General features: G+C 36.8%; 1 protein-coding gene across 4 annotated transcripts; it reads right to left on the reverse strand.

Annotated features, from left to right (window-relative positions):
• Positions 1-964: 964 nt before the first annotated feature.
• Positions 965-24924, reverse strand: STXBP3 (syntaxin binding protein 3). 4 transcript variants are annotated; one of them, XM_042804224.1, is made up of 19 exons: positions 24799-24924; positions 20091-20140; positions 19268-19349; positions 16859-16935; positions 16140-16218; positions 14655-14755; positions 12537-12691; positions 11598-11688; positions 10667-10791; positions 9189-9293; positions 8597-8654; positions 8302-8367; positions 7761-7841; positions 6984-7122; positions 6287-6393; positions 5723-5821; positions 4756-4841; positions 3766-3914; positions 965-1684 (listed from the first exon to the last, which is right to left on the reverse strand). In XM_042804224.1, exons 1-19 carry the CDS (start codon positions 24839-24841, stop codon positions 1593-1595), a joined length of 1785 nt encoding a protein of 594 aa, XP_042660158.1. In that variant the 5' UTR covers positions 24842-24924; the 3' UTR covers positions 965-1592. The 4 variants fall into 4 exon arrangements, with proteins under 4 accessions (XP_042660158.1, XP_042660181.1, XP_042660165.1 ...); XM_042804247.1 differs by lacking the exon at positions 24799-24924 and adding an exon at positions 24601-24780; XM_042804231.1 differs by lacking the exon at positions 19268-19349 and having other exon boundaries at positions 24799-24816.
• Positions 24925-25817: the final 893 nt, after the last annotated feature.

The following is a 25817-nucleotide window of genomic DNA, read 5'->3' on the forward strand; positions in this document are numbered from 1 at the left end:
AAGTTTTGGGAATAGGAAAAAAATTGCAATTACATATGACAACTTTTACACCGAACTTGGGCTCTTCCTGCCAAAGTATAAGGGCTATATATAATTTAAGCATGACTGTTGAATACTGATTTCAAAGTGTGCATCTTAATAAATGCATTGTTCAACATTTTCTTAAAATATATACTTTTACTCTGGATTTTTACTGTGATTATTTATAGTTAGAAACTAGATTTCAGAAAAACTTCATAGGTATTTCTGCTAAAGAATTTTGTTAAAAGTTTTGATGCACATGATGTTTGATGAACCAGTTAATTAATAAAGGTGGTGTTCCTGTATTGCTACTGAAAATAAAGTCAGACTACGTTAGATGCTTAACTCATGTATGTGCATTTGAAAGCTACAGCCACTTACCCTCATCATGCCCCATGTCCTGAAACATTTTAAAATATAGCAAACATTTCAAGTCACATAGATACAACATCCCTTTAAAGCATTAGTAATTTTAATTAGTTTTAATTAAGTTTTAATTAATTAAGTAGTTTTTAAAGACAAATCTAAACATGACCAATATTACAAAATTAATGCAATTTAGAATTTATCTTATCCCCTTATCAGAAATTTATGTATTGCTTTCTTAGTGTGCAACAAAGTAGAAGATAATAGTAAGTTGCCTTGAATGCATCAAGTTCTGGTGTTTGGTTTGCTCTCTGCCTTTCTTCTTTAAATTATCAAGCCATTTGAAAGACTTAACTGCTTCCCTTCTTTTCCTCTGCTTGTTCCCTGCCCACCGCTCGCTCAAAAAACAAAATTTATGCTTACAATTTTGGAACTTCTACATCATAGGCAATTCAACTTCTAAAACAGATAGACTAGGTAGACACAGTCATAAGGAGGTTTGTAAGAAAGTTTTTTTGAAAAGCTTTAGTAATAATCCCTGTATCTGCTTAAATATAAAGTGTACTTCAGTGCACAGTTGCAGAATTTCTCCAAAGTTATTTATTCAAATTAGAACTGCTTAGTAATTCCGTGATGCATTTTCTACCTTACCCACCTCCACCTAAAAAAAAAAAAAAATCTTTTGCTTTTTCACAATTACATATATTTAAAGAATTTTCAGTAAATTATTTTACAGAAAATATTACTGTTTAAGACACTGCATCTGTGTGAAATATTTTCACCATAAAGTCATATTTACAAATTTTCTTCTGAAGCCTCTACCTAAGAACCTACACCCTTTTTAATCCACTCATTTTTAGAAATAAACTCTATTATAGAAAGGTTTCACAGTTCTCAAAGACAATTCCAGTTTATATATAATCACAATATCTTTTACCATAGTTTGTTAGGAACAAACATGCCCTTTTGAAAAATCACGTACAGTATAACACTGTCTATACTAAATACAACCTAAGAAACACACATGTTGATTTTTTCCTCTCTGCCTTCTACTCCCCCAAAAAAGCAGCAAATTTAAATTGTAAAATGACATTCCATTAGTTTAAACCATGTAGCGTCCTGGTACATTATTTAGAAAAGTCCATTCCATAAGAACATGTACATACTATTTGTCTTTTTCTAATGCATCATAAACATCACCATTTCTATTCATCCTTAACGCAGACCATATCCTTCGGTTTACTAAGGCTCTTCACTTCATCCAGTAGTCTTTTAGGTGTCAAAATATGAGTAGAACCTGAAAAAAGAATATCAGCAACTGTATCAGTCTAAAATTCTGACTTTCAGGCATTCCATGTTTAAAAAAAAAAAAGAAAAAAGTCATTTACATGCCAGGTTTTTTTACTGTACCAGGAAAACAGAGAAGTAAAACAGTTTAAAGGGTTTTCATGGGTTATCATAGAAAGTGTCATCATATAATTGTAAGTGTCACCATTAGGTAGGCAGTGTCCCTCTTCCTCACACTGAGGCATCCAGATGTCCAGATTAGAACTCTTACTTTGGATAAAAGTTTCAAGGCCCTGCTCTGCCCGGTTTGAAACACAGGCCTGAACCTGGGCCACCTTCACTGTGTGCAGTTGTCCCAGCCTGCACAAAATCTGTCCATTCTGTGAAAGGGTAAGTTAATGACAAGCTTTATTTTAGACTCAAGAAACCATCTGGATGAAAGATTATCACAAACAGTAGTTTTCCACAGAAATATCAGTTACAAAACACTGGCTTTTACTGACTAACATTTCCTTGAAAAGTCTGCAATAAGCTGCAAGTCTGGAGCAATAAGAAAATCCTTATTATTCTTCAGCAGTACAGAACTACCTCTCTTGTTCTCATAGAGAGTGATTATAGCTTCTGCCATGAAGGGCCACCCTGCAGCTATAAAAGAAGCTCTTAAGTGTTTAATAAATCAGGATTACTAATGAAACTACAAAAATCCTCTCTAAACAAGAGGGAAGATGTCACTGTGGTTGTACCAGATACACTGAGAGCATGATCTGCCCTAAACATGGTTTTGTAAACAAGTCTCAGATGAAGAAACAGTCCTGTTCAACTACATTCCTGTTGTCCTGGTCTTTCCATTGCAACTCAATGCTAGGATCAGCATTAAACCTACCTCATTCACCACCAATGAAAACAGCAAACAAAAAATAAATCAAAACAAACCCCAACCACACACACATACCCCCTATAATATACCCACTATTTTGTGGTAACAGACTAGAGCTCAGAATCTATGTCATTGCTTCAGGGAAAAGTATTTATTTAAGATTACAGCAGACAGATTCATTCCTTTCTGAAACTCAAGACTAAATTTAATTGGCAGACATAGGCATCTCAAGACATTTAGAATGATTTAGATGAGCCTGCACCCAGCCACCAGCTGCAACTGCAGATGGATACAGGTCTCTAGTAAGGCTCTCTATCTAGGAGGTCTGGTTTGCTATGTCATATATGCAAATGTTATTGTCCAAATTTAAACAGCACAACAGGAAATAATTATTTGAAGCACAGCAGCTGATGGAACAGGCATTTGTTGCCTCTGAGGTATTAACTGAGATATTAGTATCCCAGCCAGCAATTCCTGCATTTACTGCTGAATCTTAAGAAGATTAGGGAGATAACTTCAGTTTTCAGGGCAAAAGCTATAAATCATGGTGTGGTTTGTGTAAAGTCTCTGAAGAACCCATGATAAGAACTAGAAGATGTGGCAAAGTCAACTAAGCTACACTGGAAAAGTTTTTCTGGGTTGTGTTGGTTTGTTAGGGTTTTGGTTTTTTCATTCGTTTGGGGGGCTTTGTTTGTTGTTTTTTTTTTTTTCTTTCCTGTCCTTTTTTTTTTTTTTTTTTTTTTTAATACTTGTCTTCCCTTCCTCCCCAAGTGAGTCATTTTGTACTAGTCCGCCAGCTTTCCTACTAATACCAGAAGCAATGAGAGTAGTAAGTGTAGCTGAAGGTGAAGGACAGGCAGATGCAAATGTTTGTGAGGAAACTGCAATGCAAAGAAATACAGGTCTGTTTAAATCCTTTTTGCTATGCATCAGGCTACTTCAATAATATATTTCTCTGACATAATTAACGATGATTCTTCTGTAGAGCATAACTGTATTTATTGTCTTTAATACCTTGTTGCAAATAAACCCCAAATATCAAGCAATCTAGGTAAACTGAAAAGATATTAAGTGCAAAATTTTAAGAAATACTCTGGCTATAGTATTAGTTCACTGAACCAATTGAAGCACTGTAAGAAAAAAAGATCCTTACATTTTCCACAAGCATGGGTAGTAAACTTTTACACACCACCCTTCTCCCAAGACAAGCTTACCAATAAAAACTTCACAGGACTTGTAGGCTTGAGAAACTTCATAGGCACTGCGCATCTCAGAATATGTAATTCCTCCAATCACAAACATAATCAGTCTTGCACTACTTTTCTGCTCATCTTTATAACTAGCTTTAGGTTTCTGGCGCGCACTGTAAAATATTTCAGATGACGACGTTTATATAGCTTTACTGATTAATTTTGGTACAAATGATACACTTAAGCAGTAACAATTTCTGTCATGTAGTTCATGTTTTGATTATAATTTCAGCAGAAGAGTTTAGACAAATCAATAATTAAAACCATTTTAACAAAATCAAGTTAGCATACTACTCGAACTATGCAGTTATCACATGAGGGAAAATAAATACAAAACAAAAACCTTGTGGCACACATAGTTCACACACAAAGAACTTCTACCAAGCACACCATTTATCATTCATTAGCAGACAATTCATTTCAAGACCTCCAACTTTTCTGAACTTCTCTAAACCAACCCCTAACAACAGGGGTCAAATGTCTAACAGGCCTGTATTTCCTAATGAGAGAGCCTACAGAAGTTGTCTTTAACTTAATGAAGTCATTAACTTCAAGAATGACACCACCACTACCACAGCAGAAGTAACTTTCAGAAGAAATGAAAACATTCTTTTTGCTAAAGCCACGGCACACTGATAATCCATTCCTGAAACTACTTCACACTAGAAAGCTCAATGGTTTAAACTTCTCATTCAGGGAAAATGGAAATGTTTTTTGTAATTTTGAAGCAAAGGGGAGAAACTCCAAATAAAAAGCTGCAGTCGGCTAAGAAGAGTTCTTAAACTAAGTTCAGTATGTTTTAGATGAAATAAAAATACAGGGTTTACACACTAATGTTACCTTATATACATTATTTCACCGCTTAGTAAGTGCACTTTTATAGTGCTTTGGAATGCACATGACAAAAACACTGGGAAATGGGTAGATTATGTTTCAGGAAATTAAACCATTTACCTTACTGCTCCGGAACCATTCCAGGTAGGAGGACATTGGGAACAATAAGGCCAGTCTTTTGAATCGAGTTTGTTTTCTATAGCATCCTGAAGGGCAAAACGAACACTCACTTTAAACAGTCATGTAGACCTAAAACCCACCAAGTTTCAGCTTCCAGTAAGGATGAATAACTGGAATTTGTTGCCAGCACATGTAACTTCTTAGATCAACCAATTGCAAGCAGCATCTCATCAACAGCACCGCTATGTAAAAAAATGCTGGACCACATAATGCTAGAAATTATTACAAGGTTTTTGTGTATCATAAGGAATTAGGGGTACATACGGTTTCTTTATAAAAATGATTACCGATGTAACTGTTTAGCTTTCACTAGCAGCTTTTCATCTGTAATGACCCTTACATATTTACTTTCTCCACAGCAGTGTGTGAAAGAAGTTAGAGTCCCCTGAAGACACAAATGAACATCTGAAAGTCACCAAGAATCTATCAATGATAGAACTGGGTCAGGCAAAATGTTCAGTGATCTTGCTATTCTGTCTGACATCTGTCACTAATCGATGCTTAGGAAGAGTTTTAAGAACAAAAGAACTACCATTCTGGCAAGTAACATCTGAGCCTCTACGTATCTACAGTTTAGATCTAAATTGCAGTTTAAAGACTCACTGGAGGAAAAAAAAAAAAATCCAGATCTTTAAATTACACTCCACTCTGCCAGTCACAAGACAAGCTGTTCAAAAAGTCTTTTTGCTTTCACTTTAATTTACTTCACCTTTAAAATGACCTCCAATAAGGAGCACTGCTTGCACACAGCAGTCTAATGTTTTATATTACAGACAGACTCAAAGTGATCGCTTTGCTCAACAGATGTATTCAACAAATTAACTGAAGATACTATGGAAATTCAAAACCACTCACTTAAGTAAATACCTGCATTGCAACCATGAATCAACTAGCTGGTTAAATTTACCTCCATAACGTCTTTGATAACAGGCGTCCACCTAGAAAGTTGAAAAGTTTCTTCTGAAGAACGGTCCCTCCTTGGGTGCTTATGCGGCTGAGCAGCAGACTGAAAAGATTTTCAAAACATGGTTGTATTCTACAGTGTGTTGGGAATTTTGGAATTTATTCCTAGTTAGTAGCAGGAGAAGGGGGCAGATCAGTGGAAACTTTAAAGAAATAATAGTAATAGCAACAAAGAACAATTAATACGTGTACAATTCAGGATACACTAGAAATACTAATTTCAGAGACAAGGGACTGAATAACATGGCACTTTCTAAAACCAATTAGCTCAAGTCACCATCTAATGATTTTAGAGGGACCATTATAGGTATCTTTGAATATTATTCATGTTAATAGTTTAAAGGATTTACCACTTAAACACATCATAAAAACAAGAATTCCTAGTGAATGCCTGCTTCCAGAAAAAAAAAAAAAAAAAAAAGATCTGGATAATACTGCTAAGGATTGCTAAGAGAGCTGTAGACAAGTGCTTGGGTGGTAGAAAATTACAAAATAAATACATTCTTACTGAAGAGATAACAGGAACATCCAGGTATTTCCAATTTCTTATCATATCACTATCACTTTCTATTTGTACATTCTGGATCAGCTTGTCCAAGTTCTCCTGGGTAGTTCCTTTGATACAAGGAAAACATGCAACTTAATTACCATATGTCTGTAAGACCAATTGTCTCACACATTCCGGGCTGTTATTTAGTCCAGGATTGGTGGTTTTTTTTTTTGGCTAGTCTACTCCAAGTTTAACATGATACTATCCTGTAGATAAAATTGTTTAATGGTCCATTTCTGAGACCAAAACTCAATATCATCATAGATTCCTCAGACCAACGTTCTGTCAGTTTCCTCCTCCTCTACTACAAATTCCTCCCCACTGACTTAATTTTCAGGTTGCAATGGACACGGAGCTCCCCCTTTAACAGCTTCAATACTATGTGAAAAGGACAAAATTCAAACTGTTGCACACATCCAAGCACAGGAACGAAGCTAAAACACTGTATGGATCTGCACTTGTAATGCATCTCTCAACTCCTTATCAACAATCATCTTTGCTACAAATTTCAAAGAAGTTACAGAGGATGGACAGCATTTCTTTCAAACTTGGCCATCAACTCCAAGGCAGATGCTTAAATTAACTAAAACCACTGGACTATCCCAAAACTTGAAGTTCATAGCACTGAGAAAAAATATAGGGCAGCTTATCATACCATTTGTGCTAAAGATATACAGGAGAATAGCTCTAATTTTGTCATAGCTCTCATGACTTTTGTTGAGCAGAACTGGAAGGAGGACTCTCATCAAGTCTTTCACTTTCTGACCTTCTACATCAGTTCCAAGAGCCAAGTCCTAAACGAAAAAAAAAAAAACAAACAGAAAACCCCACAACATGGTTTTAGTGAGTAGTTGTCAAAAAAAAGTATTGTTTTGAAATACATTTTTATGAAACACAGGTTTCAGGAAACAATCAAGCTGCATCAATTTAAACTCAATATGAAAAGTCTTTGGCATACTTATTTGAATAGTTACAGCATTATAATAACACTACATAATACTCAAACATTTAAAACAGATATCTAGAATTCATATAAATATAAATTTAAGTTTTTAACTTAAGATTAGTAGTACAAGGAAATGCCTCACCCTAACAGGTGTTTTTCCCAGACATTTTAGAAGGGCTTCCTTTTGCAGAACATAGTAAGGCAACTTCATAGGAGTTTTGAACAAAGAAAACAAAGATGATCCTTATACAAATCAGCCAGATTCAAAGACAAAAAAACAAAACTCTAAAGCATCTTATTCACTGGCAGAGTAAGAGCCTTTTACATCTCACTTGCCTTTTTTTTTTTCTTTAAAAAAAATCACTTTTTGAGATAGTAGTATTAAAGCTAAGAGACACACTACTTTTGTCAGTTAAAGACAAGAACCTATTCCTACCAACAGTTTTATCTGCATTAAGTTGTTGTTTGTGTTTTTTTTAAACATACCTGTTCAGTTTTACAGAGCCTTTCTATGTTAGATTTGAACTTGCTCATGCAATCTTCTGCTAGGTTAAGATGAACAACTTGCTAGATCAAAAAAGAAAAAAAAAAAAAAAAAAAAAAAAAAAAAATCACAAGCTGCCATAACTTGTTTTTGGTTTTTTTTTTTAGACATCAAGCAGTCATTTTACCTGGTTACAAAAGTCAGTCCTTCAACCACCCTCCAGTACCATCATGCGTTTCCTGTGTTTTATCCTTCACTGGGAGACTGAGCTCCATAATATCTTTTAAAACATATAACTGCTATGCTATCTTCCATCCTCAAAGCACAAAAATCATTTAAGTGGTTTTTTACATACTGAAATGAAACACCTGGAAATAAGTCCTCATCAAATTAATACATTCATCTAATGTAAAATTCTGAGAAGAAAAGTTACATAGCACACTTAACAGGAGAATGACAAAATAAAACTAAACTTAACCACACAGAAAAAGATAGTGTACAAAATTACTTATTGTGAAGTTGTAGTTACAAAAACCCCCTTACCCTACTAATCTCTTTACGGTAGTGCGGCATCTTTTTCATTAACTGGGCCAGAGCAGATATCGATAACTGTGAAGAAATGATATAAGTTGAAAATTTTTTCCCCTAACATTCGGCATCCTTATTTCCCTTTCTGTTGCAGCCTTGCTTCTCCCTCCACTCACCCCCTGTTCCCCCAAAAACATTGCCACTGAGATAAGCCTCAATTTCTGTAATAAGTCCATGAATCACATAGATCTGATGAGCTGAAAATAATTAAATTACCAAGAAAAAAAAAACAGTAATTTAAACAACTTACTTTTCCTTCGGTTTCTTTTCTTTTTGATGAAACTTCTTTCAAAAGTTTTGGTATTTCCCTGAAACAAAAAACAAAGGAAACTAATAAAATGCAACAGCACCACGGTTCTTAAATCTTTTCTTAAGATCTTCACTTAAAATCTTAAAAGAACTGTGCAACAATAACTTCTGCATGAACGTAAAAGCTTCAATTATGGGTCTCTTTCAGAGAAGAGAGTGTTTTTCGACAAAGGAAACTGAAGTTAAACATTCTGTTTATGATAACTGCATAATGTCATTTGATGCAATAACTTGCTAGTACTCTATGCAAAGTAATGCCTTCAAATGTAAAAGGTTAGAAGATAATTCCCAGGAAATAATTATTGCCATTTTCCTCAAGAAGTGTAAATAATATTGGTAAAATTGCATACCTTTCTACATATTGTATTTTTCAAAGTATGTTTTCTTCCTGGCATTGATTATTTAACAGATGCAGTTTACTGCAAGCCATCTTCACTACTGCCTGTATTCATACTTAACAGCTCAAACACATTCTCTCTCAAATAAACTTTTATAACTTGCATTTTTAACTAGTTTGTTATTTAGTCACATACTCTATCACATCTGCAATATGCTTGTGCCGAATCTTCACCCAGAGCTCATCATCTTCCTCCAGTATTGCCTCCCTTTCCTTCCCAGCAGGTCCTTCTGTTTTGTACCTTCCAAGAAAAATTTCAGACAATTGTGTGGTTTGAGTTTTCCTCCCACCACATTGTCTTAAATTAGAGTATTAATTGTTATGGTTTAATCAACATACATAGTAATAGCAGTAATGTACATTTGTTTTCAGGTATATAGGTTTTAATGGACATTCTTTTAAACCAACACTAACTAGGAGTTTCAATCATACATTTACATGCACCTCAATTTTTCTTCAGCTTCCAATGTTAACTTCCCTTTGGCTTCAAATGCAAATTGTGTGCAAAGTAATACACATTGAGATTGCAAAGTGCAGCTTTCTAAATCTACTATAAGACATTTTGTAACTCTGAAGGAAAATGAAGTCGCATTCACCAACAAAATAGACTAAGTATGACAAATCACTTCACATATACAAACATGCTTCACAGCATTACAGACCAGCTATTACTTTTCTGCAAACATCAGTAAACCTAATAAAGCAAGACAGCAATCATACTACATAACATTTCCACATTTACAGAAACTCACACAGTGTATTTGGCCAGAAAGCAGAGAAACATTAAAAAAGAATACAAGATTAATGGCAGAAATCATATCATGTCTACCTAGAAAACATACTCTGCTACATTTTCATGCCCATCAAATTTCAGATTCATAGAATTCGGTATTTTCTGTGAAAACATTCACTCAGTGTTTCTGACAGAAAATACATATTCCTGTTTGCTTAACTAAATGATTAGACAATTAGGTCTTGCGCTGTAGCAAGTCATCAGAAAGCAAAAGTCTTACCAAAATATTAGGTGTCACAACAATCTAACAGAAAAGTACATACTGTACGCAGAACAAGGTCACACTAATCCAAATAGTGATCAAGTAATGCTTATAAACTCAACATGGCTTACCTAAACATGCATTTAATATAGAAACATGTAAATTTTAACAACTACACAACTTACATTACTGGAGCTATAAAAGTGAGCGTTCCTGAGAAATAACTAAGCTTTTTCTCAGTATTCAATTAATGGTCTTGTTTGCCTTGTTAAGCCAAAAAGGTTGAGGATATGAAAGAAAAGGTAGGGAATCTGGACGTGCACTACCAAGGTTTTGCTTCAAGTCTAGTAGAAAGTTCTTTCTTTTTAAAAAAATGCAATTTGTTAGACTCAAAACTTAGCAAAAATGCAAATTAGATCCTACCTAATCTCAACTAAATGAGGAAATTAACAAAAAGAGGAAATTGCAAATCCAAGAGGAAAGACTAATAATAAGTGAAACACCTCTTATGTAATATAAGCAGATAATGTTGCTGTGGTGCAATTCAGCTAAACTATTCCACAGATCTTTGAAATCAATAATAAAGTGTTTAGATTTTTTTTTTTTTAAAAGTACTTGCTTGTAAATATCATTTTCAATTGGTAGCAGATCATATGCCATTGCCTGGAAGGTGAGTTCATGAAGTACAGTTGATACTGGGTCAAAGCCACGATCAATTATTATTAGTTGGGAGTGCGTTTTAGCCTGGAAAACCATTAAATAAACATGAAGTTAAGACATACAATACAAAGTTAATGCATGTTAAATATATTTACAGTAAGTTACAGCACTGCAGACATTTCTGGAAAAGTAACAGAAAAAACCCTAAGTATGGACCAAGTGTTTATCAACATAAATATAAACAAACATTTACATGATAACCAGAACACAGTGGTTTTAAATACTAATTTTAAGGCAATGCTCTTAGCCCTTTGCAATAATCCCCCAAACACTCAACTGAAAGTTTCATCTTGGTGTTTGGCAAAGTGGCAGTAGCATCAGGTACGTTTATTTCTGTAGTAGAGTTGAATGTCATCAAGTCAGAATTGTTTACCCCATACTTCCATACTTAGGTAGCTGCCTTAATCTGCCCCGATCTGTAGTGACAGATCAAAAACATTATCTACTGCCCACAAAGACACAGCTTTTCACATAAATCCCTTAATGGGAAACATTTAAATTCTGCAGTCAAGTCCCTTCTATACATAGACCTATGGAAGGTCACGTTAAAACAAATGTGGGCCATTTTTTAGATTTGCATCATCCCCTGCATAATCACAGGGCCAATTTTTTTAAGTACAATTAGTTTGATCACACAAATTGTATTTGCTTACATACAGATTTACTGTATCAGTTACTACCTCTAAGTTGCTTCCATACAGATAAAAACACTAAATGGCAACTCGTTGCCTTAAATAATAAAATCTGTTTTTGTAGAACATATTCCAAACATTATTTTTTTTTCCCCCAGATTTAAAAAAAGGAAACAATCATTTTAGGTTACTGTCTACCTTTATTTGGCTTTTCTCATCAGTTTTGTAATAGTTTTCAAGATTTTTTTCAACAAGCTGTGCAAGTTTGCTGGCTTTATCAGATGGTCCGCTGTGAAAAAAGGAAGCATGCAGAAATAACTTAAATTTCTTCATCAAAACACTAAATGCTACCTTTAAAACCGAAAGAATTCCCTAGATTGATCCTCTGGCTTCACAAGCAGTTTCTGAACTCCATCCTAAGTATTTCCAATATATTTTCACCCTTTCATTACGATCCCACTCTTCGAATGCTTCAGGTATTTCACACAGTAGAAACAGCTTCAGCCAAAAGACTGACATTAGCTGCCATATGGCCCTGCACCTACAAGTCTCACTCAGAGGCAGGAAACAAGAGAGAAAAAAGGAAAGAGAAAAGAAAAAACTGTCAAGCAGCTATTTCTTTGTTACCTTTGCAGAGAATAAGGCACCACTTCATGTCACACCACAGAATGCAATTATTCAGCATAATTTCAGGTGCCTACTTTGACTCTGTACTCTATCAAACCTCAAAAGAAGTATTCTCCTAATATCTCTGCTACAAAGAAATCCTCATCCCATCTGCCTCAGCAATTTACAAATTCCTTGATGCCAGGCACAGCTGCTAAACTACCAACAGCAGCAGTTCTGTTACAGGATCATGCATATGGTATATCAGTATCATCCTACTGACCAAACATGAAACAAGCAGTCCATAACAGAACAGGGTATAGTAAGTACTGTTACATGATCACACTGCAAGAAATAATTCACTGCTCTGCCTATACTGCACAAATTCCTATCATTCCGTATTTCAGAGTTGTGGATTAAAAACTATTAATCCACAATAAAAGAAACTATGCAGCAGCCTCAAGATATCAACAATGTGGGAGGTCCTAGAAGTGAAAGCAACTACATTATACAGCACTACTTTTGCCCCACCTTTTGTATCGCACTCCTGGATTCTCATCTAGCGTGGCACATAATGTAACAATTTGTTCAGCCATTACTTGCATTACAGCATCTTTATCCTTTGTCTTTTCCAGAGTTGGACTATAACAGCGGTAGAATGCATCTGGGACATTGAGAGTAAATACCTGTGTAAAGCACAACAAAAAAAAATGAAATTGTATATTTCTATAATATCTGGTAAAAAAATGCTAATACTGTAAAACTACACGCTGTAATAAAAAGTCATACATAATCTACTTTAAAAGAAAACACACAACCCCACACTTCAGTCCCCTTTCTCTGTGTTGTTGACTTCAGCTGCTTCTTGTTCTCACACTCTTTCCTCTACTACTTTCCTCCCCTATGTAAAATACTGTATTTTCAAAGTGCTTACTGTCTGTACACATGGAAGGACTCAAGACAATACCATCCACTGTCTCATACAGAGCCAGACAACGCAATATCAGAATTATCACAGGAGGTATGAAGTTGAATTTGTTTAAAATAAAATTTGACATAGTGTTCATCATATGAAGACTTCACCTCCAAGAACTGAAATTCTTTAAATGCATTAAGCCTTGATAAAAGATGTTTAGTACTACACAGAAGAAAAACTTCTTCAGTAGATTAGTAAATGGAATGCAAACATGGAAACAATCCAATTTTAAGTAAATTGATTTTCTCCAGCTTCAGATGGACTCTAACTACACAGACAAAAGAGCGTCCATCCAGATAAAGATGTTTGTTTCACCTGAGTATATATCATCACTTGGACCTTGCCTAGAATTCAGATTATTTACTTTTATCAGTCCAGAAAGCAGGACCAGGGATTTTAAATTAGGAAAACCAGTTAAAATTCTCTGTTCCTTTGCTAAGGATTCAAAATGTTCTCACAACCCAAAGTACTGAGAACACTAAGCTAAAAACAAGAAGAAACTAAGTGCTGCTTGTTTTCAACTTTAGAAAAGTAGTCCCAATTTCTACTTTCACGGTAAATTCTCCAGACAACCAGGACAACAAAATTTTGATATGCCTTATTTGGCAGAGAAAGCTACAAAACTTTTTCTTAAGAGCAGTTTTAGCAAAATTCTCAAAATTAGTTTGAAGCAAAGCTTGGGAACATCAACAGCACTGGAAAACAAATTACCACACTAACAGTTCTCTGATGGCTTCTCAGTCTAAATAAGAAAACCTTTATTATAAAAAGGAACATGTCTTCAAACTAGGAAACTGTATCACAATAAGACATGGATAGCAGCAACTTCTCTTATATTCATCTGCCACTTAGTATACACAAGAGCTCTGACCCCTGGTATGTTCATAAGGTCTGAAGAATACAGGAAAGACTTGTGGGAAACGTTCACAGATAGTTCTACAACTCCTAGTAATGGACAGGGTTTGGGGGCTTCACTGCATGAGTGAGAACCAGAGTGCATTTCAGCCTTCTATATCTGATAAAGTACACGAGCAACAAATTACTTAACACAATACGTATTGTCTTGTGTCACATGGAAATGACTCATCTGTGGTCTCAATTTTTTAGCTGAGAAAACACGCATTTCCACGTTTTCCTCTCAATAAAAAGTCTGCCACGTTATTATGGGGGTTTTTTTCTCTTGTGAGGCTTTGGTTTTGTTCCCCTCCTTCAGTTCTCTTCATCCATTTGCTCTCTTTTTCTGCTTTTCACCAAGTAGTTAGTTCTACTTACTCCTATTCCTGTGCACCAACCTACCTAGTCTGTCAAAATGACACCTTACTATAAGCAGTAACAAACTTTACTGCTTACTAAAGACAAGCCAGAACACTTTCCGTCTCTTAAGGGACAGATTGCTTCTCTAACCTCTCTACCACAACCAACTCCAAGTCTTCCAAAGAGGTCAAGTACAAACAGTAAACCTTTGAGTAGAAGAGCATTTCTTTTCATCTGAAAAATACAGCCAAGCACTGGAAATATGTCAAAAGGGCAATAGGTCTCTCACACAATTTGAATTTGTCAGAAAAAAAAAAAAAAAAAGTACATTCTATTTGATTGTTTTCTAGCAGGTCAACAACACTTTAAAATAGTCCTCCTTTATCTTCTGCTGTTCTGATAAAGAATGAAAAACTTACCTGAGACTCATATGGGAAGAAAGAAATGTTGATCTCCTTGCATTTCCTTATTGATTTTGCACAAGAAGACTTAATTTTATTGAAGAGATGGTCAGGACAAACTAGGGAAAAAAAAAAAAAGCCTAAATATAAATCATTGTTGTGTGTATTCCAGCTGTTAACTCACAAGCTTACAGTATTCAGGACAGACAATTCTAAGTGAAGAACCAATTAACATACAAAATTTGCCAAATCTTCCTAAAGTGAAAGAGAATGTATAGTCAATATTTTGTGTTTGAGATCTTTTTAAAGAAGCACCACTGGTCATTTTTTACTACCTTTTGGCAAGCGAAGTTCTAGAACACTCATTAGCAGTTTGCATCAGTGAAGGATATTAATTTTATCAAAGCAAAAGCTTCTGCTATTTCTTCTCATACAGAAGAGAAAAAACATTTCCCAAGCTACAAAAAGGTTAAAGGGAGAAATAACATGTGCATACTAAACACCAAAACACAGAGAAATATGGCACTTCACTATACATCTCAAATGTGTTCCACTATACTTACAGGCTACATTAGAGCCCAGTCTAGATACTGAATTTAAGGAGTATTTGGAGGACATGGATACTACATAGTCTTGGAACTGACAGAGCTATTTCTCTAACTCCTCTCAACATCAAAAGTTTTGGCAAGTACTCAGACTGAAAGCTTGCATACTTGAAAAAAAATGAGCATACATCACAATAGCAGTATTTTTCCAGGACAAGAATTGCTCCATAAAATTAAACAAGAAACCAAGAGTCTTTAACAGTAATTTGATAACTGCTTTGAGAACATACAGTTGCAGATATGCACTATCTACAGACATCCACAACTCAGTCACTGCCTTCAGTGCCATATTTCCTTTTTTGTTTTCCCTTTTTTACACACCATATCAGTCACGCTGACTGACTACAGATGAACACACAGTCACATTAACCACATTCGCAATAATTGTCTCTGCTTTGCAATTTAGATCATGCATGCAAGGGTTAAGCAGGGACTGACTTTCAGGTGATGGGAAAAAAGCTGATTCACAAGTCTGAAAAAACTACCTAAAATAACCAATTACAAAGCATCATTCTTGCAGCAAATTTTCATGCATTTATATTTTTGAGTACTATTTTGCTTATATGATATACACAGTTTTACTTGAATTGTGTTCCTTCACATTCTCCAATGTAGGAGAAGACTGAATACTTGGGAAATAAAAATAGATTACCTAAATTAAAAGCTGAGGTAAGGAACGGTCAACATTGTTCGGTAATTGTGAAACAAATCTGTATTACCACACAGCATGGTGACCACGTTCTGGCAAGCCATATATGGTTAATAAGTTGAGTCTCAAATCCTCTCTCAAGAAACAGAACCCAAACTTTTCATGTAGTAAACTATGAAAAATAAAGTTAAGAAGCTTACTTATTTATATCTATAAAGTTATCAAGCTACAACACAAAAGCTTACTTACAGTCAGTGAAATACACATATGCTGCTTTGTATCTGCTGGATGATTTAGTGATGAAGTCATCAATAAGTCCATCTACAGACTTATGGGGATAGGGAGGAAAAAAAAAAAAAATTGAACACAAAACAAACATTATGGTGTTTTGCCTTTCCTCATATAACCAGACAAAGCTTTGTTCTCCTCTCCTCCTGCCCTGTTAATTACCCAGTCCCACTTAGGAATACTGCAAATCAACAGTCAAGAAGAGAAAACACTTAGGTACACGATTTTTAATTCCAGACCAAGAATAATAAATGCTTACAGAAGGTCACCAAGATCACTTTAGAAAGAAAACAAAGCAGAACACTTGCATCATTTTCCACCTATAACAGTGCTGAGACTTACATTCTCAAGAAATTTTAGGAAATAACAGTAATCTCTTATTAGAGCCATTATTTTGAATTCTATTGTTCAATGTATTGCATCATTATTTGATACAACATTTCTTCCAGCGAGGTTAGTAATATGCATGCAATGTAACAGTGCCTCCATTGACCAAAATGTACACATTTGTAACTTACTTTATGGAGACACTGCATTGTCTTTTCATTATGGAAAACTAAGTACCACACAAAATGCAAAAATTAAGCACTGCATAGTTGTACACAGTAAATAAGATATTTTAAAATAAGATTGCTTTTCCAGTCTGAAAGATCTTGCTACACTTCCTTTAAATTACTAACCTTTTTGGTGGGAGTTATGAAATATATTGCTTTCATGTGTGGGACAGGCTCACGGGTTTTATATACATTCTCCACCACTATAAAATAAGAAATATTACACTTTTACAATTAAGAGATTTATGCATCTGTAAGGAAAGCACTGTATGTATTTTAGAATAGATGTGATAAAAATAAACTAACACCAATCAAGTTGTCCATAAAAATTATTGGCAAGGACCTATATTCTGCCAAGAGAGTCCTGATTTTTTATTTATTGATTTATTATTCTAAATACATGAAGTTACCATAAGACCTCTTCAGCCATCAGTCTAGTGCCAATTTCTAAATTTGTAGGACTGAATTTTTCCTGGGTATTCAACACAGGCAGAGTTTTGTCCTCACACAGAAAGGTGTTGCAATATAAACATGCTCAAACTATGGGGCCCAGTACTACCTATCTTGCAAGAGAGCTGCTTCAGCAAGACTGTTCTTTTTCCAGAACACTGACGGAGAAGAAAAATGAAACTACACAGAGCATCATTTTGGACTATAGCCGCTTCTGTCCTTTGTTTGCCTATTTCCTGTGTGCTTACTCTGTTTCAATATAATTACAGGCACAAATTAGACATTTTCAGAAAACAAGCTTCGCTCAACTCTTGGTTTTCTCTGCTTAAAATCATTACTATATAGTGTTGCAGGACAGTAGCTTGAGAATGCAGAGAGGTTTGTGTTGCTCAGTAATTTTGAGGGGGAGGAACAAGAAAGGTAAGTAATGTCAGACATCTGGATGTGGAAAGACCAGTTCTTTTCAGTAGTGTACTCACTAAAATTAAATAGGGTTCTTACTGATGACCAGGATACATGCTCCCAGAAAGTTTCTCACAAAGGGTAAGTAGTACTTCTTATGATTAAAAATAGACTCCAAAAAGTGAAACGTATACAACATTGCTATTATACTTCCAGAGAAATCATGTTATACTTAATAGTTGGAATAAGAAGAATCCTTCTTTGTACTTGTGAAAAAATAATACCCAAGTCTAAATAACACTCTCTTACAAAAGTTTTCCTAAAAATCTAAACCTAAATCTAATTAAAACATAGGTAATCTACATTCTGTGTACTCATTTCAATTTCAAAACCAGGCAGGAAAAAAGTTCAGCAGGATTATACACTAACAAACATTACAGCAATATCAATCATAAAAAGCAACTTTGAGAAGTGTTTTATAATAGGAGAAACACCCTTTTTTTAACTTGTAGGAGAGAAAAGCCCATAAAATTTACTAGAGAAATACTTCTTCAAAATACACATAGAAGAACAGTCTTATCTAAATAGGCATACTGCATCACAATCCATCTATTATTCACTTTTGACAGTGGCCAACATCAGGGAACAGGAAAGAAATTCCAGCAGACTAAAATCTCCACTCTACCAGAAACTACACCCAAATTGTGTGGAAGAGTGACAACCTAATTACAGTTAATGTTGATTATGAGTTTATTCCAGTTACAGTAATTACTGATATAATTTAGTTTTAAGTTTCTGGCTTTGGGGGTTTTGGTGTTTTGGGTTTTTTGGGTTGTTTTGTTTGTTTGGGTTTGGTTTGGTTGTTTTTTTTTTAATTACTGAAAGCTCTCATTTTTAGAAGAGGCTAAAATGTATCTGCTCAACATTGGACTCAAATTTAAATTCTTGCCTCTATCACATCTACTTGTTTACAAACGCCTCTCAGTTTGTTTACTATTATCTCCTGTTCTCATTTTGACTTCAGTACTTAAGTTTCTCTGCCCTTGTATCCTGACTCCACTGTTCATGAGCATAAATGAATTCAAAGCAGCAGATATTGCTGATTCAAAGAACACATTAGGAAAAAAAAATGCAGAGTAATTTGCCTATTCGTATATGCTTTACTAACATTCACTTAATTCTTAACTGAGCTCTTGCTTTCCCTTAACTTCAACTGACAGCTAAGATAACTGTCACAGAGTGATTTTAAGTAAGTTTCTCATTTACCATATCCTGGACATTAGCAAGAAAACACCCAACCCCTAAAAAAAAAAAAAAAAAAAAAAAAAAAAGGTTAAAAATAAAACAACCCCCAAACAAACAAAAAACCCAAAGCACAGAAAACCACACAAAGCCAACATCACAAACAGAAAAACACCTTACAGCAATCTTTAGCAAAAAGATGTATTAAAAGTGGTTTTAGCTTCTCAGCAAAGAAACATTTGATTTTTCATTTAACAAAAAAAAAAAAAGGGGGGGTAATTACTGTACAAGCCAGAAAGTCTGCTCATCTAATATCCCACAGCTACTTATCTTCATCAACCAAATTAAGACAATTTCTTGCAAGATTACCACCAATTTTATTATTTTCTTTTTTTCTTGCCAGGATGTTGCCACCTGTGCAGTAAAAATAATTATGCTTACCTGTGATACCCTCTGCCAGTAGATCAGTCATTTTGCAGCATAGTGACAATAATTTAGTAGTATAGTCATCTAAAAGAATTATCTAAAAATATTTTAAAAACAAAACAAAACATGAGTCTTTAGATAAATTAATCAGCTATAGTAAACCCATGTTATTTCCTTAACACCTTGCCATGGCAATTCGAAACTGAAATCTGTTTTATTATTTTGTCTTTTCATCACCTGCCTATAGCAACTTTGCAGTGGGAAATTAATCTCAAATAGCATCAGAAGGCAGCTCTCTACACACAGGACTTCAAAAAATGAGGTCCATGTTAATTAAGTAGCTTGTCTCCACTACTCCTACTTAAAGTATTTTAAAACTTTCACTTGGACACAAGTCTTTTTAATTCCTACTAATTTACCCCAATGGCCTGCTTAAATATATCTGTATTTATTCTAAAACTTACAATTTAAGCTTAAACAGGTATCATACTGCTGAATCGTGCTTCACATGTACTGCACAGCACTATATTTTTTGAAATTATTAAAATACAAGTTTTTCAAAAGAAAATTGAAGGCAAACAGGAACAGTTTTTAACTTTTTTTTCCAAAGCTTAAAAAAGAATAGAGACAACTAACCTTTTGTTCTTCCCATGTTTGCTTTTAGATTTTTCATTATGTATTATAGAGAGGTCTGAGTTAACAGAACTAAAATCCATTACTTGCATAGACAAAAATTTTAAGTGAAACTGAACGATACTTATTTGTTGTATACTTGGTGATACAGACTACTTGTTCAAGTGATTCTAAGAACCTTACAAAATTTGTAACAAAATTATACCTTCCATTCTTCCTCTTTCCTGCAGTCATCAAATACTGATGATTTCAGCTCTGTAAGAAGAGATAGACAGTTTACCAGTTAGAGGAATCAAATTGTTACTACTAAAAAACAATTCACCTAGACTCATGTTTAGAGACCTAAAAAAGAATAATAAAACAAAAAAAAAACAACACAACACTCAAATACCTCTTCAGAATTCTTGACCACAAACTGTCCCTGCCTGTTTCAGAAAGATGTAGCTAAATTATTCATTTTTGCTAATAATTAACATCTTCAGAAAAACTGTGATCAGAGTGATTTTTAGGAAGTGATCTGAATGATAATTGCTTTTTTAAGAGAACTCTCCCACCAACTAGATTGTGCACATGCAAAAAATTTAAGCTACTCTAAGATAAAACAGCTAGACCAACACATTCACAAATAGACCTACTTTAAAGTATATGGTAACATCGCAGGTCCTTGTTCTTTCTCTAGAATTCCCGAACAAGCCTAAGAAAATACCACTTTGTTCAGGTATTTGAAGTCATCTTAAATAAGGTTTCCATTATCTTTTCCTGCTATGACAGCTTTGGAAGAAATGTCAATTAACAAGCTTGTACAGGATTCAGCAATAGGAGTCAGAACCTAGTTATGACCCAAAGCTTTTTAAAATACCAGAACCGAGTTGCAAATTTCAGTAGTAGTATCATCAGGCTAACGCAGATTTGATCGCACAGCAGTGGTACGTATTTAACTAAAAGTCAGAAGATTTTGGCAACTGTTTAAAACCTGCTGTTTATAAACAGGAATAAAGAGGTCTCATTACTCTAGTCTCTTCTCCCAGATAACAGAATTTCAGATGAAGCTGACTACTGCTATCTATTAAAATAGCTGGACCTTTTTCCCAAATGAAAAAATTGAAGTAACATAAACAGAAGCCTAAAATATAAATGAAGAAATTCAGCATGCATTTTGTCATTACTGCCAAGGGACAGAATTGTAAAAAGCTTCCGAACAGCAGGTGCACATACAACAAGAAGCGCACCCATTTCTTCGGCATTAATGTATTCAAGTACCTCCAAGTCCCTTTGGCATGACACTATGACAAGACACTCCACCTGTGCCCCCAACTTCCTGAGAATTCAGCAGTTCTTTCCAGCTGAGCACCCTACCTGCTCATCCAACCTCCATTTCAGTTTCACTAATTCTAACACTGCATAGCACACAACACTCCCAAGATATCACACTTCATGCTTCTCATAGTTATATTTTACAGAAGTGTCCTACACGGACTCTTTCACACTAACACAAGTTTCTTTCAAAAGATGAATACTTCATGTTTTGCTTTCCAACTTTTTGTAGTATTGACATTCTTCATAGCAACATTAAAACCTTATGGTCCACTTGATTTAATAAACTAACAAAAACACTGGTCTCAAAGTTACTTAAGCAAAAAGCACATTTTAAGAGGGATGTAATGAGTATATTTTGTTCATGCTGCTAAACAATCGAATTCAAACTTGGTTCTCCTGAACCTTTTCCTGCTTATATAACTCCAGAAATCCACTATCATTCCTCCAACTTGCCCTCCAAGTTACTTCCATTTCAACATCCTTCCTGTTATACACAATCCACAGTTTTCAACAAGTTGCAGGTCTGCCTAGTGTGGTGTAGACACTCCCATGACTTCGCTGTATATTCTCACTATAATAAACTGCAGAATGCTCAGCACTCCATAGCTGCTACCAAGATGTATTTGTTGGTAACACCTGAAATCAGGATGTAGTACATGCACATTTTTTCCTGTAATTTTTATATTGTTTATTTGTTACTTATGTTTTTCTACATCCGTACACAAGCTGTAAGAACAAATCTTTAGCATCATAAAAATTTATTTAACCTTCATATTTTCTGAGGAGACTCTTGCCAAGGAATAAGTCCTTAGCATTAGAGTTCTTTTTAGTAAACTGAGTGCCTGAGAGCCTTGTCCAAAATCTCAAATAGATTTTTTCTACAATACTTCAAGTTATTTGCCTACAAAATAAACCAGAACATACAAATGCATAATCCAGTTTTATGTTGAACTTAATTTTTGTAATTAAAACCAGAAATCAGCTTTCTTCCATCGTGAAATTTTATTCCATGCTATCAGTGTACCAGATGCAGTGTATTTGTCCTTGAAACATTCCAATGGCTATTTGTTTTGTCCTCAATCTGCAGATGCTTTGCACAAATAACTGACCCACAGTGGTTTACAGGCTCTCAAAATAGTTTCATTTGACTCCAGTAAGCATTCTGAATGCATCGAAAAGAATGATAAACCCAGGTATGAATAGTGTTCCATTTTCGTCTAAGTTTTCACTTCCTTCTCACAAATTTCATACCAATCATGCATTCTAACTACCTTCTCTACTTTTGTCTTCACTGAATACATTCAATTAGTTTAAGGCATTTTTCTTCTACTTTTACTTCCTGAACCAGATAAAAACTAGACACGACCCTGATGGAACAGTGGACTGCTAAACCCCTGTGTGTAGAAAGAAAAAAAAAAAAAAAAAAAAAAAAAAAAGGCAAACCACACCTTGGCGAAGTTAATGACCCATTTATAACACACTTCCTGAAGAAAGGACTAAACCAGCTTTCACTACAAGGAAGTTTTATGGATAATAAAGTTGAAGAAATGCTGAATCATTAAAAAAATGTATTATATATATGTATATATCTAAGGCTAAGCTAGAATCTTATTATACCAATGTAGAACACATTTTAAAAGCTGTAAAAAAAATTAAAGACAGAATTCTTTGTGGAAATAACCTTATTTACAGATACACACAGAGAGATGCAGTATATAGTTAATTTTGTCATTTTACTGACAGGAACTACTGTCTCCTAAACACAGGTAGCTTCCCCTACCCCCACAACTGTGTACTTAACCAACGACAAACTTTGGTGAAGTAACCTTTTCACAGACTTCTGCTTAGCTTCAGTCTAAAAATCTCACCTTATGGAAAGGGCCAGCACAATAGAAAGAAAGGTTTTTTACAGCACCGTACCAGAGCACAGGTACAACAGTCTTGGTACGCACAATACCGGTGCAACTACTTTGCCCGTGCACAGAACAGGAATAAGATACATGTTAACAAGTTGTTTCATGAAGTATCAGCATCACTGATACATTCTTTTCAGACAAGCCAGCCTTAAAAAAAAAAAAAAAAAAAAACCAATCAAACACCACCCGTTGCTGAAATACTAGAAAGCAGCAGTTTATGGCCTTGAATTATCCACAAACTAAGTGCCAATGTCTAAAACTTAGTTATGCTTGGTTTTCCAAGACTGCAACAACAATGAAAATGGATGAACTAATTATCTAACAAAACGTTATTTTCCGAAGAAGATTCCTTTTACAAAGTTTGCAATAGAAATGTTTTATTATTCATACAGCTACACCATCACTCTAATCTTTCTTCCTCATGGTCTCATCCACACTGGCAATACTATTTTCACAAGTCTTTATACACCCTGATGACACAGTAGCTCTTTGATCAGGTTCCCTCCTTTTAAGGTCCAAGCCTTCTATAAAACACCTCAGGACAAATCAATCGTTTTACAACCAAAGGCACAAATGATTTAACAGAGCAAGACAGGACAAGCAAAGCAGCACAAATAGGGATTTCAAAAGGTCAGGTTTTAAACAAAGGGATCTAACTCATGCGATCAGGGGACAGCTGTCAGCAGTCAAGGACTGAACACCACAGGAACAGCATGTTTTCCTCTTTCTCTCCTTCTATTTACTCTTCCAGTGACTCAAACAAGCAGATTGGAGCTTGCAGGTGGAAGCAGAGGAGGCAGCCAGACCTTCCCATTGCGGTGACAGACAGTCCCTAGGCTGGCCGAGCTGCTCACGGAGTCACAACCTCAGTACAATTAAGTCCACCGTGAGGTGCTTGCTAATACCTCTCCCCAGAGGCCTCACACTGCCTGGGATACTATTAGCCCTTCTACTCCAGTAAGACACGGAGCATTTATAACTTCATTTTCTGTAACAAACACCTGCAGAACCTGCTCTTAAACACAGCGATAGAAACCTGCAGATCATTGATAAAAACACGGGGGGACACGTTCAGCTTTTTGCTCTGAAAAGCATGAAGCCCGACATGAGGCAGGCAGTACCACTTCATGACAGACAACCAGAGAGCCCCTGCTGAAGCCGGGAGCGTTCTCCCAAACTGCCATTTGAGAAGCAACAGGGAAATCCTTGAAGAGCCGACTTCAGATTAACCTCTTCAAGACCTGCCGCGGCTGGCTATATCCTGTACAGCTCACCCTTGTTTCGGAATAAGGCAAAAACACGTCTGTCCAGGTGCAGCTATTGCAGGCACCCGCGGCACCGCCGCCAGCCGGGGCGGCCGCCTCCCGCCACCCCGACGAGTCACCAGCTGAACCGCCCGGGGCGGCGCGGCCGCCCCCAGCCTCTGCCGCACGCCGGGCTCCCCGCAGACCCGCCGGGGCCCGGCCCGGCTCCCCGCCTCACCTCCGGCCGTACCAGGAGGGGCCCGGGACCCGGCCCCATCCCCGGCGGCCCGGGGACGCCCGACCTCAACGCGCCGGGCTGCGGGGAAGCGGCGCCTCAGCGGCGAGGGCTCCCGGCCGGCCGCCCCCCGCCCCGCGAGCGGCCCCAAGGCGTTCCCCGCCCCGGGGGAGGGGGCGCCGAGCGGAAACCCGCACTCACTCTGCCAGACCGATCTCTTCAGACCCCGCACCGCCGGCGCCATCTTGCTCACAAGCGCCGCCTCGCCTCGCCTCGCCCCGCCGCCGAGTCGCTCCCTTCCGCTCCCCGGGCCGGCCCCGCCGCTCCCTCTTCAGAGGCGGCGGGCGGAGGGGTGCGCTGCTGCCCGGGGGCGGGCTCCCGCCGGCCGGACCAGCCCCGCCGCGCCGCGCCGCGCCGGGGCCCCCTTTCTCGGCGGGGATGGGGTCTGAGCTTCCCGCCGGGGAAGCGCCCGGTGACCGGGGCTCGCCCCCTGAGGAAGGAGCCTCCTGCTGCTCGTCGGAAGGTGAGCCCGGGACGCGGGGACCCGTCTCCACAGCCCGGCGGCGGGCTCCTTGTGCCGTGTGGGGAGCAGCCCGGGGGGCCTCGCGAAACCTGCCGTGGGCCCGGGCCCCCTCGGGGTGTAAAACTAGCTCCCCTCGCCGCCGTGCCTCCCTCGTAAAAACCGCACCCGGGTTCCCTGATACGTTCGTGTAAGCCACCGAAGAAAACACTATCGATTCATAGAAAGACACCGTTTCTTCACACCTAAAGTCGTCTGTCAGAAGTCATAGTTTGAAGTCACGAAGTCATGATGTCAAAGGGGAACCAGCAGCTGGTACGAATACGAATAAATGAGCGGGAAAATTCTGTTTCCACAACTCGAAGCATGAGGAAGTGTGGTTCCCAGTCAGCAGGGCAGTGTTCCATTCAAAGGGGAGGACGACGAGGGCATCATTCCTGACAGAAAAAAAAGATCCTTGTAGGTGGACAAGCATGGCAATAGATAATAAGCTGAACTGCAAATTTCTAACTTGCATTGGGCTTAGTTATTTTATGAATCTTGTATAAGCAATACAGAAACTCCATCCTGTAGCAGAAGGGAAAAAACCCACCACCCGCCTGCCTAAAATTTCAGTGCTATGTCAAACTCATTTCACCAGGATTTTGGTAACCACTGGCAGGCTGTAGTCCAACAGGGAGGAGGGCCTAACCTAACGTGA

The sequence above is a fragment of the Tyto alba genome, unplaced genomic scaffold (assembly GCF_018691265.1).
Source record: "Tyto alba isolate M040663 unplaced genomic scaffold, T.alba_DEE_v4.0 Super-Scaffold_1000006, whole genome shotgun sequence".
Lineage (NCBI taxonomy): Eukaryota > Metazoa > Chordata > Aves > Strigiformes > Tytonidae > Tyto > Tyto alba.